The 16,752-nt window shown below is 40.0% G+C and overlaps 1 protein-coding gene across 5 annotated transcripts in view; it reads left to right on the forward strand.

Annotated features, from left to right (window-relative positions):
- Positions 1 to 16,400, forward strand: part of DIXDC1 (DIX domain containing 1) — a 79,034-nt gene extending 62,634 nt beyond the window's left edge. For all 5 annotated transcript variants that reach the window (XM_019975262.2, XM_019975264.2, XM_019975261.2 and 2 more), the window contains 3 exons: positions 10,155 to 10,260; positions 11,373 to 11,481; positions 13,160 to 16,400. In XM_019975262.2, the coding sequence (XP_019830821.2) occupies positions 10,155 to 10,260; positions 11,373 to 11,481; positions 13,160 to 13,240 (296 nt within the window). In that variant the 3' untranslated portion in view covers positions 13,241 to 16,400. The remainder of the gene's footprint in view (positions 1 to 10,154; positions 10,261 to 11,372; positions 11,482 to 13,159) is intronic.
- Positions 16,401 to 16,752: the final 352 nt, after the last annotated feature.

A 16,752-nucleotide genomic window follows, 5' to 3' on the forward strand; every position in this document is an offset into this window, starting at 1 on the left:
TGTAGAGTTCTTGTTAGGCATTAGCGATCTCAAGATGAACAAGATGGACGTGGTGCTTGGCCTCACTAGACTGTAGTCTCGAGGTACAACGTCCTCCTCTTCTCCTCCTCTGCCTAACCTTTGACTGTGCCCTGGGATTCCACTGGAGGTCTAGACCTAGGCCTTCTGATATTCTCTATCCGTGATCCTTTCTACTTCCATGGCTTCAACCACTCTGGTATGCCAATTATTTTTAAACTTTATCTCTAACTGCAAGCGTTTTCTGAGCTGCAGGGCTGTATTTTTGAATGCCAGCTGGATATCTTCTCTGCAGGTCAGAAGACACTTCAAAACTCATGTCCAAAACTGGAAACAAAACAATAGAGGGGGAAAACAAAAGAGTGTAGAATCAAACAGATCTGGGATGCAGCTGTAGCTCTCAGCAAAGTATACCATGAGCAAGAATGTTAATGACCGTCCTTGCATTTTAGTTTTCGTGTTTTTGAAATGGAGATAATCTTGAAGGATGGTGAACATTAAGTGAAATATTATATATGGATAATCTGGTGTAGTGTGGCATATGAGAGATGCAAGTCTGTGCCCTTTCTTTCTCCTTTTCATGATGGCCAAATCTCCTGAAATCTTCTCTTTGAACCTACTTCCTGTCTTGCAATTTACTCTTAAGGGAAAACAACAACAACAATAATTATTTTAAAACTAATACAGTGGATTAGTGAGGGCTTCCCTGGTGGCTCAGTGGTAAAGAATCTGCCTGCATTGCAGGAGCTGCAGGAGACCAGGTTCAATTCCTGGTTCAGGAAGATCCCCTGGAGGAGGGCATGTCAACCCACTCCAGTATTCTTGCCTGGAGAATCCCATGGACAGAGGAGCCTGGCAGGCTACAGTCCACAGGGACATGACTGAAGCAACTTAGCAGGCATGCACATTAGATTAGTGGAATAAATTGAGATTTCAGATAAAACCCACACATCTATGATAATTTGACAAGCAAATAGTATCTCCCACAAATGGTGTCAGGACAACTGGATATCCATATGCAAAAGAACATATGCAAAAGAAGGACCTGTACTTCACATTATGTACAAAATTAATTTAAAATGCATCATTGACCTAAATATAAGTATTAAAACTAAAACTCTCAGAAGAAAACACAGGGGAAAATATTCATGACCTTGAATTCTTAGACATTAAAAGCATGAGCAATAAAAGAAAAAAATAGGAAAATGGACTTCATCAAAATTAAAAACTATTTGGATCAAAGAACGTTATCAAGAAAGTGAAGACAACCAGAATAAGAGAAAATATTTCAAAATTATTTATCTATTAAGGGCCTAGGATAAAAACTACATAAAGAACTCTTCTAACTTAGCAACAGAAGACCAAAAAAAAATCTGATATTAATAACAGATGGGCAAAGGACTTGAATAGACATTTCCCCGAAGAAGATGAATAAATGGCCAAGGTTTATGTGCGTGTGCTCAGTCTCTTCAGTGGCGTTTGACTCTTTGTGACCCCATGGACTGTAGTCCTCCAGGCTCCTGTGTCCATGGGATTTTCCAGGCAAGAATACTGGAGTGGGTTGCCATGCTGTCCTCCAGGGGATCTTCCCCACCCAGGGATCAAACCCATGTCTCCTGCGTCTCTTGCATTGCAGGTAGATTCTTTACTGCTGAGTCACCAGGGAAGCCCCAAATGGCCAATACGCACATGCAAATATGCTTAACATTGTTAGTTATTAGGAAAATGCAAACCAAAACCACAGTGAGCTACCACTTCATGCCTACTGATGATTCTGAAAAAATAAGTAAAAGTGTTGGTGAGGATGTAGAGAAGTTGAAACTTTTGTACATTGCTGATAGGGATGTAAAATGGTAGAAAACAGTTTGCTGGCTCTTCCAAAAGTTAAACATAGAATTACTCTATGACTTTGCAATTCCACTCCCAGGTGTATACCCAAAAGAATGAAAAGCAAGTGTTCAAAAAAGAAAAATGTGTACACACATGTTCATAGCAGAATTATTCACAATAGCTAAAAGGTGCAAACAGCCAAATGTCCATCAGTCGATAAAAGGGTAAACAGTTTCTGCATATATGCATATAATGGGATGTTATTCAGCCACAAAGAAGAATGAATTACTGATACCTGCCTCAACATAAATGAATCTTGAAAATGTTAAGTGAAAGATGCCAAACAGAAAAGGGCAGAAATTGGAAGGATCCTTTTCTATGAAATATCCAGAATAGGCAAATCCATCGAGACAGAAAGTAGATTAGACAGATGTCAGGATTAGGAAGGGAGTTCAATGAGTATGAGGTTTCTTTTTCAGATAATGAGAATGTTCTGGAACTAGATAGTGGTGATGGTTACACATGGCTGTGAATGTAATAAGTGCCACTGAATTGTACACTTTAAGTTGTTAAAATGGTGAGTTTTGTGTTAAATGAATTATACCTCAGTTTTTTAAAAAGTGAATTATAATAAGCCTGCAAGGAGCTGTGCTAACAGAAAAGGTTGAATAGTCTAAAATATTATAACTGTCTTAAATCCATCAGAGAGATGAAATCAGAGGGCAGCCAACCAGCCTGAAAGGTAAACAGTGCCTCCAAGCACAGATAGGATACCAGCACTGGCTCACTTATGGCAGAGCGCAGGAGAAAGATGGGGCCACTGTACAAACAGATAGGAATTCAGCTAAGATTTTAATAAATTGTAAAAGGCTGGGCAGAGACTAGGAACCCTGGGGGCCACAAATGCAAGAAGAGTTTGCACCTGCTTGCTGACGCTTCTGTTGACCTCCATTTAGGTGCTTATGGCAAAGACTGGTTGTGGGAACAGAGTGTAGAGAAATCTGTTTTGGGGGTGGGGGCTCAGAGGAGGGACTGGCTGCCGCTGCCAGAAAAGCATGAACAACCATCTGGGCCTTGATCCCTTAAAGAACAAAAGTTTTAAACTGCTGAGGAAGGGCAGCAAGTCCTGTTTCCCCTTCATCCCCATCTCAGGCAAAGGTGAAGACCTACTTCAGCTAGGGGGGAAAAAGAAAGAATAAAAGAACTCTCAACCCCGCCGAGAGTGGCAGCAAACTGCCTTGGGCTCAGATCATTAGAGGTTGCCTTCCACTGGGGAAAGGGTAGGATCACTGAGAAAGCCCCACCTCAAGACTGAGGTTGGATCACAGAGAAGCCTCCCTCAGCCCTCCCCGCAGGGTGAGCAAGTGCTGTGTAAGAAGGGCCAGCAGTCTGCCTCTGAGGGAGGGGCACACAAATCAAGTCTGCAGTTGAGGGTGGGGGCTTCCCTCCTGGTACAGTGGTTAAGACTTGGTGCTCCCAATGCAGGGGGTGCAGGTTCAATCCCTGGTCAGGGAACTAAGATCTCACATGCGGCGTGGTGTGACCAAACTAATAATGATAAAGTTGAGGGTATTAAGGGAAAACCCTGCGGGGGTGCAGCTCCTTAACATAACCCTAGAGAAATGTGAAGGTGATGGTGCACTGAAAGTAACTTTAACAAAAATTCCAGTCTCAGCTCAACTCCTGATGTGACTGATTCCGCTGTTCCCACCAGTGGCCGGGAAGAACAAGCAATGTGCCCATTTCTAGACATAAACATTTTTTACCTTAGTCTCTACAGTCTTACACAGAAAGTCTGACAGTCAATAAAAAAATTATGGGACATCCACAGGAACAAGAAAAATGCACGCCACTGTCAGAAGTCAATAAGGGTCTATTCAAGAGTTGACTCACACATGACTAAGATATTGAAACCATCAGAAGAGGAGTTTTTAGGAACTGTGTTAATGGCTGAAGTAAAAATGTTTATATAATGCATGTACAGGTGAGGAATTTTAGCAGAGAGATGGAAATTATGAAAAGGAGTCAAATAGAATGCTAGAAATAAAAATAAATATTACAAAGATGAAGAGTGTCTTGAGCAGGTACATCAGAAGACTCAACAAACATAGCTAAGGAAAGAATCAGTGAACTTGAATAGGAGTTACCCAAACTGCACTACAAAAAGAAAAAGAGTAGGCGAGAGGAAAAACAACCTGGTAGCGATGGGATAATATCCATATGGATGAAGATACATGTAACTAGAATCTCTGATCCAAAAGAGACAGAACAGGGCAGAAGAAGCATTTGAAGACATAAAGGCCAGTTATTTTCCAAAAATATATAAAGACATCACACCACAGATCCAAGAAGTTCTGAGAATTGCAAGAAGTATGAATAACAATGACAATAAAGGAGTCAAATTACTGAAAATCAAAGAAAAGAGAAAATCTTGAAGGTAACCAGAGATGGGGGAAAATATTACAAACAGAAAAACAAAAATGAGAATTACAGAATTCTTATCAGAACCTGCAGGTAGATAAGATAGTGGGGGAACATCTTTAAAGTACTGAAAGGAAAAAAAAAACCTAGAATTCTGTAGCTGGAGTATATGTTTTTATACACAAAACCCAAGAGAATTCATTACAAACAGACTTTCACTGCAGGAAATGTTAAAGGAATTTCTGGAGAAGGCAATGGCATCCCACTCCAGTACTCCTGCCTGGAAAATCCCATGGGCGGAGGAGCCTGGAAGGCTACAGTCCATGGGGTCGCTGAGGGTCAGACATGACTGAGCGACTTCACTTTCACTTTTCACTTTCATGCATTGGAGAAGGAAATGGCAACCCACTCCAGTGTTCTTGCCTGGAGAATCCCAGGGACGGGGGAGCCTGGTGGGCTGCCGTCTGTGGGGTTGCACAGAGTCGGACACGACTGAAGCGACTTAGCAGCAGCAGCAGCAGAATGAAGGAAAATATAAAAGACTTTTTACCCCTTATTTTTAATTACTCTGAAAGATAATAGGCTGTTTAAGCAAAAATAGTATTGATGTGTTACTGGTTTATTTCATATTTGAAAGTGAAATGTATGACAGTAATACAAAGATCAGGAAAGAGGAATTAGGACTCTACTGTTGTAACTTCTGTAGCTCTTACATGTGAAGCAGTATAATATCCTTTGAAAGCTGACTGACTAAAGATATATATATAAATCTAAGAACAACCACTAAATTTTTAAAGAATAAACAAGTTAATAGCAGATATAAGAAATTGTACAAATAATCCAATACCAAAAAAAAAAAAGTAAAATATCTCACTGTTTAAAATATCATTTACATGTTGAAGTGATGTATCCAAACTGAGAACCTAAACATACTGGGTTTTGAAGTATGACACATATCTGCATGAGTGCTTAGTCGCTCAGTTGTGTCCAACTCTTTGTGATGCCATAGACTGTAGTCTGCCAGGCTCCTCTGTCTGTGGAATTCTCCAGGCAAAAATACCGGAGGGGGTAGCATTCCCTTCTCTAAGGAATCTTCTTAATTCAGGGATCGAAGCCACGTCTCCTGCACTGCAAGCAGATTCTTTACCATCTGAGCCACAAGAGAAGCCCCTGTATGTATATACAGATATGCACGTACATATATACACACATTCCAAAGGTGGGGAGAAAAAGACAAAGGAGAAAAGGAACAAAAAATATATGGAACAAATAGAAACAAGGGAGATGGTACATTTTAAAAAATAATCTGGTTTTTATGACATTTTTTTTTTTTTTACCACTTAGAAAATTATTCTTTATCAGTATTATAGTAATTGGGAAACAGCCTTGTTTGATGGGATAAATATAGCTCAACCTTGTGAAGATGGTTCATTCTCCCCAAATGATCTGTAGCGTCATGTTATTCCAATAAAAATCCTAACAGGGTTATCGTCCAATTAAATAAATTAAAAAAATACCTAACAGGGGACTTCCCTGGCGGTCCAGTAGCGAGGACTCTGTGCCGGGGGTCTGAGTTTTGATCTTGGTCAGGGTGGATCTCACCTGATGCAACTGAGAATTTGCATGCTGCAAAAGGAGGAGGAGGAGAAGGGGACGACAGAGGATGAGCTGGTTGGATGGCCTCACTGACTCGATGGACGTGAATTTGAGTAAGCTCTGGGAGTTGGTGATAGACACAGAAGCCTGGTGTACTGCAGTCCATGGGGTCGCAAAGAGCTGGACACCCCTGAGTGACTGAACTGAACTGAGCAAAAGATCTCAAGTGCCACAACTGAGACCCAGAGCAGCCCAATAAATATGTTTTAAAGTCCTGTCAGACTTTTTGTAGATATAAACAAGCTGATGCTAAAGTTTACATGGATGAGATTAGAATAGTTTAAAAAAAAAGTTGAGAAAAATAAACAAAGGAGGTGGCGGGCCACACTACCTGATTTCAAAACTAGCTATGAAGTTGGAGTAATCAACACAGTGCATTGTAAGTGCATAGACAGACACAGAGATCACTGGAACAGAATAGAAAGTTCAGAAACAGACTCACTGAATTTGACCAGTTGATTATTAATAACAGTGCAAAATCTATTTGATGGCTCAAGGGTAGGCTTTTCAACAAATCGTCCTGGAACAATTAAAGACCCATATCAAAAAAAGATCATTGACCCACACTTCATGCCACATATAAAAAATTGACTCCAAATGAACCATACATGTCAGTATAAAAGCTAAAATTGATTTGTGATGCCTTTTAAAATCATGTATGTTATTTACACATACATATACACAACACTGTGTTTCTGGGTCATTTGTTCTCTGAGGTTTTCAAGATTTTTAAAAATTACTTTTATGTATTTATGTATAGTTTCGCTGCGCCGCGCAGCATAGAAGATGGTTCCCCAAACAGGGATCACACCCGGGCCTCCGCAGTGAAAGCACCAAATCCTAACCAGGCCACCCGAGAACTCCCTCTGTGGTTTTCGTATATAACTTCTATAGTAATGTCACCCTGAAACAACAGTGATCATTTTATCAATATGATTTAAAGTGGAGTAAGACTATTTCTCTCTCATTATGCTTTTTCTTTTTTACTCAAAGAGTCTGTGCAGTCCAACTCGGCCTTCTTCACTAGTCACCCAAAAGTCCTCTCATTAATGTCATCAGTGACCTATTTACCACGCCTGTCTTTATCTACCAGGCTTCTGTGTGACATCTGACGTACTCTTACCCTCCAGTTCACCCAAAGTGTGTGTATAACATTTTATTGGTCAGCTTGGACTGTCATAACAGAACACCACAGACTGAGTGACTTAACAGCAGTTTGTTTTCTCATAGTTCTGGAGGCTGGAAGTCCCAAGATGAGGATGCCAGTGTGGTCAGGTTTGCTGAGGGAGGGTGTTCTTCCTGGCTTGCAGACAGTCAGCTTCCTGCTGCGTCTTCATATGGTAGAGAGAGAGCTCTGGTGTTTCTTCCTCTTTGTATGGGGGCACCAGTTCTTTGGGATGAGAAGTGGTGCACTCTTATAACCTCATTTAACTTTAATCCCTCCTTTAAGGCCTATCTGCAGTAAATTCTTGCCTGGAGAATCCCACAGACAGAGGAGCCTGGTGGGCTACAGTCCATGGGGCTGCAAAGAGTCGGACACAACTGAGCGACTAACACTTTCACTTTTCACTATTTTTGCATCTCTAGTTCTTGATACATAATAGGCACCCAGTAAACATTTTAAATGGATGACACTTCTGTTCCCCTGTCTTAGGTAACTACCATGAATCTATTTCCTAGATCATAAATTTTGGTTATTTTTCACTTTCTCTTTTATCCTTGACATTCAACTATATCCAAAGTACTAAGACTTTTATCTTCTAAAGTTCTCTCAAATTCATCCCTTCTCTAGCTCCAGGGCTATATCTTACCCTTCCTCACCTTTCAGATTATTTTAATTGCCTCTCAATGGGATCACCATTTCCAGAATTTCTCCCATCCAACCCTTTATTTTGCTGCTAGATTGACCTTTCTAAAATGCCAGTCTGATCATATCAGTTCCTTTTAATATCTCCCTAGAGCTTAAGACTAATATCTTAATGTCTGAGCCTGGCAGAGTCCTTTGTGATTTGGGCCTGCCTACCTTATTATCCTCATTTTCCATTACTTCCCAAGGTATTATGCTCAAGCCTTACTAGTCAACTTCCAGTTTTATAGATACGTGATCCTTTTTCATGCCTTTATAAGTATCCATCATTCTTGGAATGCCTTTTCCAAATTCTACATATGATCATTTTTTTAGGTGCTTTGTTTAACAATTCTCAAATTGTTTAAACAATTTAACTAAGGGAAGTTTCTGACCTCTTCCAGGTAGAATTAACTACTCCATCTTTGGTCTTCCTTTGCAGTTTGTACGAATCTGATTTTAATGTATTAAGTATTTGTTAGGTGATTCCCAGGTGGCTCAGTGGTAAAGAATCTACCTGCCAAGCCGGAGACACATGTTCAGTCCCTGGGTCTGAAAGATCCCTTGGAGAAGGAAATAGCAACCCACTCCAGTATTCTTGCCTGGGAAATCCTATGGACAGAGGAGCCTGGTGGGCTATAGTCCATGGGGTTGCACAGTTGGACACGACTTAGCAACTAAATAACAACAACAATTATTTGTTATCACACCTGTCATCTGTACTGGACTATAAACTCTTTGAGATCAGAGGTCACATATAATTAATTTTATATTCTCAAAATCTAGTACATGGTAAGTCCTCAATAATTGTTTGTTGAATGAGTGAATGAAAAGATCAATCATAAAATTTAATGATAAAAGTGAATGTTTTATTTAAAAAACTGCTGTGTGCCAAGCCCTTGGTGCTGGAGTCAAAGGAGCATCGTGGCATGCAGGTTTCAATAAATGGCATTCTTTGAAAAAAATTCTGAAAACTAACTGATTACTGTGCAGAGAGAGAATGTTCCCTTGTTTTTCTTCTCTGTGTTATTCATCTCTCCTACTTCCTTATTTTAAACCTCTTCCTAGGAATTCCCTGGTGGTTAATTCCATGGTGGTTAATAACCGCAAGTGTGGTTAAGACTCCACACTTTCAACACCAAGGGTCTGGTTTTGATCCCTAGTCAGGGAATTAAGATTCCCACAAAATGTGAGGTGCAGCCGAAAAAAAAAAAACAAAAGCCTTAAAAACCCCAAACAAAAAAACCCTTCCTGGGGACTTCCATGGTGGTCCAATGGTTAAGAATCTGCCTTGCAGTGCAGGAGACTGGGGTTCGATCCCTGGTTGGAGAACTAAGATTCCATATTCCCCCAGGGCAACTAAGCTCACCATAACTAAGACTCAGTGTAGCCAAATAAACAAATATTAAAAAAAATAAAAACTCTTCCTAGAACTATTCTCTGGTTGTTGCCAGTTTGATTGGGATCAATGGCCTAGAATAAGTTAAGAAAACCTGTGTATCTGGAATTGCAGGAGATGTTTTTAATAAAAGTTTGTTTTTGGTCCTGATGATAAAACTTTTTAACTGGTCTCTTCTGTTCTCTTAAATTCATAATCATAAGTAATTCACTGAGCATCAGTGAACCAAGTCAGGAATAACAGTTTTTAAAGTGCTCAAAATAGCTTCTGCTGAGAGCTATGGATTACAGCCTAGCATTCCAGGGCTATTTATTGCTTTTTCCATCAGTACCTATTCAAAGAAGAGAGACAAAGTATGGATCAAGAAATCTGAGTTAAAAACTGTGGGGACTGAGACTATGCTGGTGGTCCTGTGGTTAAGAATCCACCTGCCAATGCAGAAGACACTGGTTCGATCTCTGGCCCTGGAAGGTTCCACGTGCCTCACGGCAACTAAACAGTTATGGTGCACAGACTTAGTTGCCCCATGGCATGTGGGATCTTCCCAGACTAGGGATTGAACCTGTGTCCCCTGCATTCACAGGTGGATTCTTATCCACTGTGCTACCAGAGAAGTCCCCTACCTGAAATCTTGCCTGGCTTCTCTGACCTCTTTTGACTCTTGGCAGCAGTGCCTGTCAGAACAGTTGCTGTTCCCCTGCTAGAATCACCTGGAACAGGTGAAAAGGGATGGTCCTTGTGATAGCATCCATGTCCGAAGCACCTCCTGTCTTAGTGGCCCCAGCGGTGACTTCCTATGGGTCACACCCTATGGACAAGGTGTTTGGCAAGGGTTTCAAAATTGTGCTATGACCTCAGGCAGCTTCATTCTCCTGGGACTTTTTTTTTTTTTTTCCCCCTGGGACATTTTGAATAACTGGAAATCATATGGGTTACTGGAAGCAAACTGAATGTTCTGACCACAAGGTGTCTCTCTGATTGCAGAGTTGCCTCACTCACAGAGTTCTCCAACCGTCAGCAGCGCCTGCACGAAAGTGCTCTATTTTACTGACCGGTCACTTACACCCTTCATGGTTAATATACCAAAGAGGTGAGATTCTGAATCATTATTTCTTTAAAAAGGACAGGAAGGCAGAATCATTAGTTATTGCCCACCTAACCAGCTGCAAGGTGTAGCAGAGTAGTGAGAAGGGCACAGGAAATAGAGATTCGAGGTCCAGCTTCACCACTAACCTTCAGCATTACAAGGGACATGTCAGGATCTGCTGTAGACACAATAATGCTTCCAGTCCTGATATACAAAGATGCTCCAAGTCAGGAATAACAGTTTTTAAAGTGCTCAAGATAGCTTCTGCTGAGAGCTATGGATTACAGCCTAGCATTCCAGGGCTATTTATTGCTTATTGACCTTTGCTGCTATTGGATGACTACAACTAATCTAAAGAGAATTCATGTTAAAAACCTTCAAACTTTTCAGTTAATATACTCCTTTCTAAGGTAGATGGCTTTGTAATAAAGATTTTTAATTTTTGGAACCAACTGCTGAGGAGAGGTGTTAAGATTTACCGTTCCTAAAGGGTCTGGGTTAGAGGGGAGCTTTCTGAAGTAAAGTAGTATAGTTTGAATTCTCCCAGCCTGGAGAAATGGAATTGCTGCAAAGAAGGAAATCAAGAGAACTTAGACATACTGATAGTTTAACAAATTAGATTGCAGACACTTTGTGTCTTATTTTCAGAGTGAAACAGAAAAAAAAAAAGTGATTTGGCTTCTGTCAAAGCAGTAAATCTATTTTAAATTCTCAGATTGTCCCATTTGTAATGCTGTTTACATTCCCTAATGGGGCTTCTCTGGTGGCTCAGATGGTAAAGAATTCACCTGCATTGCAGGAGACCCAGCTTTTATCCCTGGGTTGGGAAGATCCCCTGAAGAAGGGAATGGCTACCCATTCCAGTATTCTTGCCTGCAGAATTCTGCAGACTCGGACACAACTGAGCGACTAACACACTTTACATTCCCTAACCGTGACTAACTCCCTAACTTCTGCTAATAGAATCATTTGAGTTACCAAGGCCAGTGACCTAACAAGGCCATGCTGTTTCTCCCAGCAGAGACTTTGACAGGGGCCTGGGTTTAAAACTAGCATCTTATCTTTTCAGCCCACTGATAAACAGTCTATTTTAGTGTTCTCTCCTCTTGTTGCAGGCTGGGGGAGGTGACACTGAAGGATTTTAAAGCGGCTATTGACCGGGAAGGAAATCATCGGTATCACTTCAAAGCACTGGATCCTGAGTTTGGCACTGTCAAGGAAGAGGTACAGAACCCAAGGGGAGTCTGAGTGGTATTGCTGGTTGTTCTTGAACTCTACAGATTCCTACTTAAGATCTAGTACCCAGAAATACCAGAATTCCCTAACCAGGGCAGTGGAGTTTCCCAGTGCCTCAAGCCAGTTGACTACTTTAGACCGAGAAGTTTCAGGGAATGGCCCAAGAAGTTGATAGCTTCATTAGTTCATGGACTTAATCACTCTGATGAAACTTAGAATTTTTATTTTAAAAAGGAAAAAGTTTTGGGGACTTCCCTGGCAGCCCAGTGGTTAAGACTCCGTGATTCCAATGCAGAGAGTGCAGGTTTGAGTCCTGGTTGGGAAACTAAGATCCCACATGCCCTGGGGTGTGGCCAGAAAATTTAAAAAAAAGGAAAAAGTTTTGTTAGGGAAAATAAAGAACCCACATTGAAGAAAAGCTTGGCTTTGGGGTGTTTTTTCTTTCTATAGCCAAACCTTAGAAAACTTTCTACTTCCTGTGTAGAGCAAAACAAACAAACTGGCATGAATATATGAAATGGTATATTGTGGTGTTAGTTTCTCAGAAAATGAAAATGAGGAAACTGCAAAGTCATCTATGCTTATTCTCAGTCCTTGACTATTTTCTTAGCCTACACTTTATAGAACATCTGCCAGAAACATTTTTTTTTTAAGAGTTCTGTGGTCTCCTTAGTGGTTACAGAATGAAAAAGATCGGAAAAGCCAATCTTTTATTTTGTAAAGATTTCCTGGACTTCCCTGGCAGTCCAGTTGTTAAGACTCCCTGCTTCTACTTCAAGGGCACAGGTTCAATCCCTGGTTGGGGAACTAAGATCCTGCATGCCACATGGCACAGCCACACACACACACACACACACCAAAAAAAACAACAACCAAATTTCTTCACTGGACTGTTTTAATAACTTTGTTCTACTACCGACTTAGGAAATGAATAAATGAATGAAAAGGACTGCACACACACATGTTAAGATTAGCCTTTTTTCTGACCCTTTCTTTACAATGCCTGGGACCAAAATTTCCCCCCTTCTCTTTTATTTTTTTATTATTCTCCCCCTTCTCTTTTAAATGCTTATAGTACTGCTTTCTCCTGAGAAGCCTAAAGTGCTCTATGGTTAGTAATTTATTAAATCTTATAAATCTCTCTGAGCAAAGCAGTACTAGAGGGGTGCTTTTACCATTTCGTAGATGTGGAACTAAGGATATATAAATCATACATATATACACCATACAGTTGGCCCTTGAATAGTATGTGTTTGAACTGCATGGATCCACTTATATGCAGATGCTTTTCAATGAATACGTACTACAGTATTATATGATCAGCAGTTGGTTGAATCTGAGGATGCAGAACTGTGGATATGGAGGGCTGACTGTGAAGTTATATGTGGATTTTTGACTGCACAGGGCTGGGGCAGGGAAGGGGGCGGGTGTTGTCTCTGTGTTGTTCAAGGGTCACTACACACACACACACACACACACACATATATATATTTTTACCAGTTGTAACTTTAGGGACAAAACTAAAGGGACACAGGCTCTAACTCAAGACTTTCCTATACACTTTCTTATCCTTTATGTTTGGGATCTTTTTTTAATCAACCACAGATGTATAGCAGGCCTCCCTATCTTCTAATATTTTTTCATGGTGGCTTTTTTCTTTTTCTAGGTTTTCCACGATGATGATGCCATTCCTGGATGGGAAGGGAAAATTGTAGCCTGGGTAGAAGAAGACCATGGAGAAAATTAATGCTGAGTATTAGATTGGGGACTTGCAGAAGTTGGCACACCCTGGATGCTTCACTCAGGAAAGAGGACTAAAACCAGAATACACAGGAAGTTTGTGCTGCCAAAACAGAAGCTTCTCCAAGTGTGACAGCCATAGGCCAGTCCTGTTTGTGTGCCTGGCATGTGTGGTACCTAAAATCTCTGTCCAAAAGTAGACCACAGGTTCTTCTGGAGTTCCTTGTCCGTGGGAACACACTGTTTTACTCTACTCTGCGGACAACAAACCGAAGGCCTTAACCAACGGGGATGGATGATCCCGCTCCTTTGTGGGCATGGCTGCTATTATCTGGAACCCGGGAACTGGATGCATCACTCCTATGTGTTACAGTATTATTTTCATTTTAATTGGCCTCAGTGGTTGCAGCAATCAGGGTCCCAGCATTTGTACTCACAGACAAGGTGGAGGTACCAGCTTTTTTGCTTCTTTGCAGCTATTGCAAACCAAGAATAACTCAAAAGGTGGTACCAAAGATGAAAGCCCACTCTTCAGGAATTTTTTTGGACTGGACGTGGATGGTGCTGAATTGCTAATTGGATTGAAAAAGGGCTGTCCATATTGTGCTGTACTATGCTAAAACCATAATTAAGACCTTGGGCTGCCTCTTGCGTCTTAACTGATTCTGCAAATTGTCCTTTAGCCCACAGAAGGCGTATTTCATGTACTGCTTGTTTTTCTCTGTGGACTCTCTAACTTTAGAGCCATTTCCCCCCCTCTTCTAACTGATGAACTTTGTGTTTGAAAGGAATAAGGAGTGAAAATCTCCTTTCAAATCCAGGCGGGTATGGAAAGGTGCTGCTACCCTTATCTTCTTGACTTTCTTTCTCTCATGACTTGTCTTTAGCCCATGGCATCTCCTTTGCAGTCAAAAGGAAACAAATCATTACTTTCAGTGTTTGTGATTATAAGTACTGAGCATGAGTTACTGGTTTGCCCCTCTTTGATGTCAAGGCCAGAGTTATTTTCTATTATATATTTAGTCTAGGCTGATCCTTTAGGGCACAATAGAAACCATGGGGGCAAGAGTTGTGAATGGCAGGGTTGATTCTGGGTGAAAAAACCCTAGAATCCTTTCTCATGTGCAACACTGTCAAGTGTAGAAGCTAAGAGATAAACTTTCAGAGATTACTTAGTATCTTGAGTTTTCTCATTCATTCAACCAGATATATATATATGTATATAGTCAGTATAAATATATACTATAAATATATATGTATATCTACATATCAGTCTCCAAAGCAGTCTGCCTGTGATCACCAATGTACACTGCCAAGCAGAAGAGTCAGACAGATCTGGGTTCTTGACCTGTCTGTCTCAAGTTCATCTCCCCTTTTCAGCCATTTCAACAGACTACTTGTTGGAGCTCTGACATGACATTTTGTTTTATATAGATGCGTCTTTTAAAAATAGTTCATGTTTGGAGAATTCTTTTGTACTCGTTTGCTTTTCGTCCAAGAACCATGTCTATTTTTATAACTTGAGTGTGAGTTCTATATATTCTCACATTCTGTATACTGTATCCATTTTCTAGGGAACCCGGTAGCTTTTATACAGGCTCCTTTCTTCTTACCAGCCCTTGTGGTTTCAGAACAAGCTTTATTTTATTACAGGTATACTGATGACAACTCCTGTTCCAGTTCTACCAGCCATTTCAGTTGTGGAGTTAGTTTTACAGAACCTCTTTGATGGCTCCTTTAGCTGACAGAAGGAACTCAAAAGACACCTGGTTTACCTGGTTTCCTCCTACTGAAGAATGATTTCTCATCAGAAATGACTGGGACAATTTGGGAAAGTCAGTTAAAAGGAAGAATAATTCATTACAAAAGCAGACAGAAGAAAACAGTATATTTGCCTTTTTTTTTTCCTTTTCTGCCCCCCAGGAAGTCTGGAGAAAAAGTCCTCTCGTCACCAGTTTCTCTGCTGCATGAATTTGTGTTTTGCTGTAAGACAGCATGAGGGTTATCAGACTAAAATTTGTTATTGTATTTTCAGTACAATTTATCTGGACTGTTAAATCAGTTTTACTTGTCAGTATTCTTTCAGCAAACATTCTTCCCATTATGTAAATTTAAATTTTCAGAGGAAATTAAATCAGAGAAAATTTTCAGAGTCCTTTACCTTCTTTGTCTTTAATCTCTGTGTCCTTTGGAAAAGAAGCTCCGTGGCCTTGGTGCCTCCATAGAAAGCTTAAGTTGATATCATAGCTCATTAACCTCAGAGGCCATGGGTAATAACGAAGCACCCCCATTACAGGATGGCACGCCAGTGTGTTTTTGTAAAATGTGTTGGTAATCCTCATTCCAGTTTCTAAACAGGAGCCTATTCCAGGAGGAGTGTGCATTGATTCATTCTGGTTTGAACTGTCTCCTATCTGATATGTAGATCTTTTGACTTAAGAGTATTGCCCCCTGCTGGCATTTGTGTGGGACAGTCCATCCTGCTACTGACTAAAGAACTAGTAATGTTTAGCGCTCATGAAATAATCTCTAAACCCAATTTAAAAAATGACCCTGTCATAAAAACTAAGTTAATAAAAAGTTCAATTCCTTAAACAGTCTTCATTTAAAAACTGAAGCCTATTCTCACTCAGTTAACTAAAGTAGCTAGAATTGGAAAATTTTACAATTTCTACCTAAAGAATTTAGGTTAAATTTACTTGGTACTGAAATGGCAATCCTACCAACTGACCAACTTCTCAGCTCTTTTTGACCAGGATGGTTGTACATTAAGGAAGATATCTTTATGCCCTATATTCAATCGACCAGGACTCTAATTACTTAAAACATTTAGGTCATAATTATAATTTTCATTTTCCCCATAAAATAAGCATTATGATTGCACACTTCTTCTATTGTCTGGATTTATGTAAGAGGGTATAGCTTGCTTAAAATATATATGTAAAGTTATATTTTCTTAGAAACATGGATGTTTGCAACCATTGCTTTCGAAGAGATTACTATCATGTATTGTTTTACCTTTTCATAAAGATTGTGTTATACCAGAGGCTTCTGATTATCAAAGTGATAACCAGTTTTAACTGCCTGTATGTACCAGATTTGTGAACTAGTTTTAAAAAAAAAAACTCAGAAACAAACTATGAATAAAATGGAGTTTGCAAACTAAATACCATTCATAATTTTCACTTGTGTTTATTATCAACTGAAATTAATCAAGAAAGCCATTCACATTTAGTGAAAGTAAATTTCCTCAAGTGATCTCCCTGGTAGCATGTTTACTCATTACTTGGGGAGTGGAAATAGGATTACTTTATTGCTGCAGATATCACTACTGGTATTTCTAGTCTAAGTGCAAAATAGGTTATACAATCAAAGAAGATTCATTTATTTAGCACTTCTTTTGACATTTTATGTAAATATGAAAACAAGTAAGAACCCAAGACTCTAAACAATCTCCAACGCAAAAGCAAAAAACACTGACGCTTTCAGAAATCTATAAAAGAACCAGAACTTCCAAAT

The sequence above is a fragment of the Bos indicus genome, chromosome 15 (genome assembly GCF_029378745.1).
Source record: "Bos indicus isolate NIAB-ARS_2022 breed Sahiwal x Tharparkar chromosome 15, NIAB-ARS_B.indTharparkar_mat_pri_1.0, whole genome shotgun sequence".
In the NCBI taxonomy this organism is placed as follows: Eukaryota; Metazoa; Chordata; class Mammalia; order Artiodactyla; family Bovidae; genus Bos; species Bos indicus.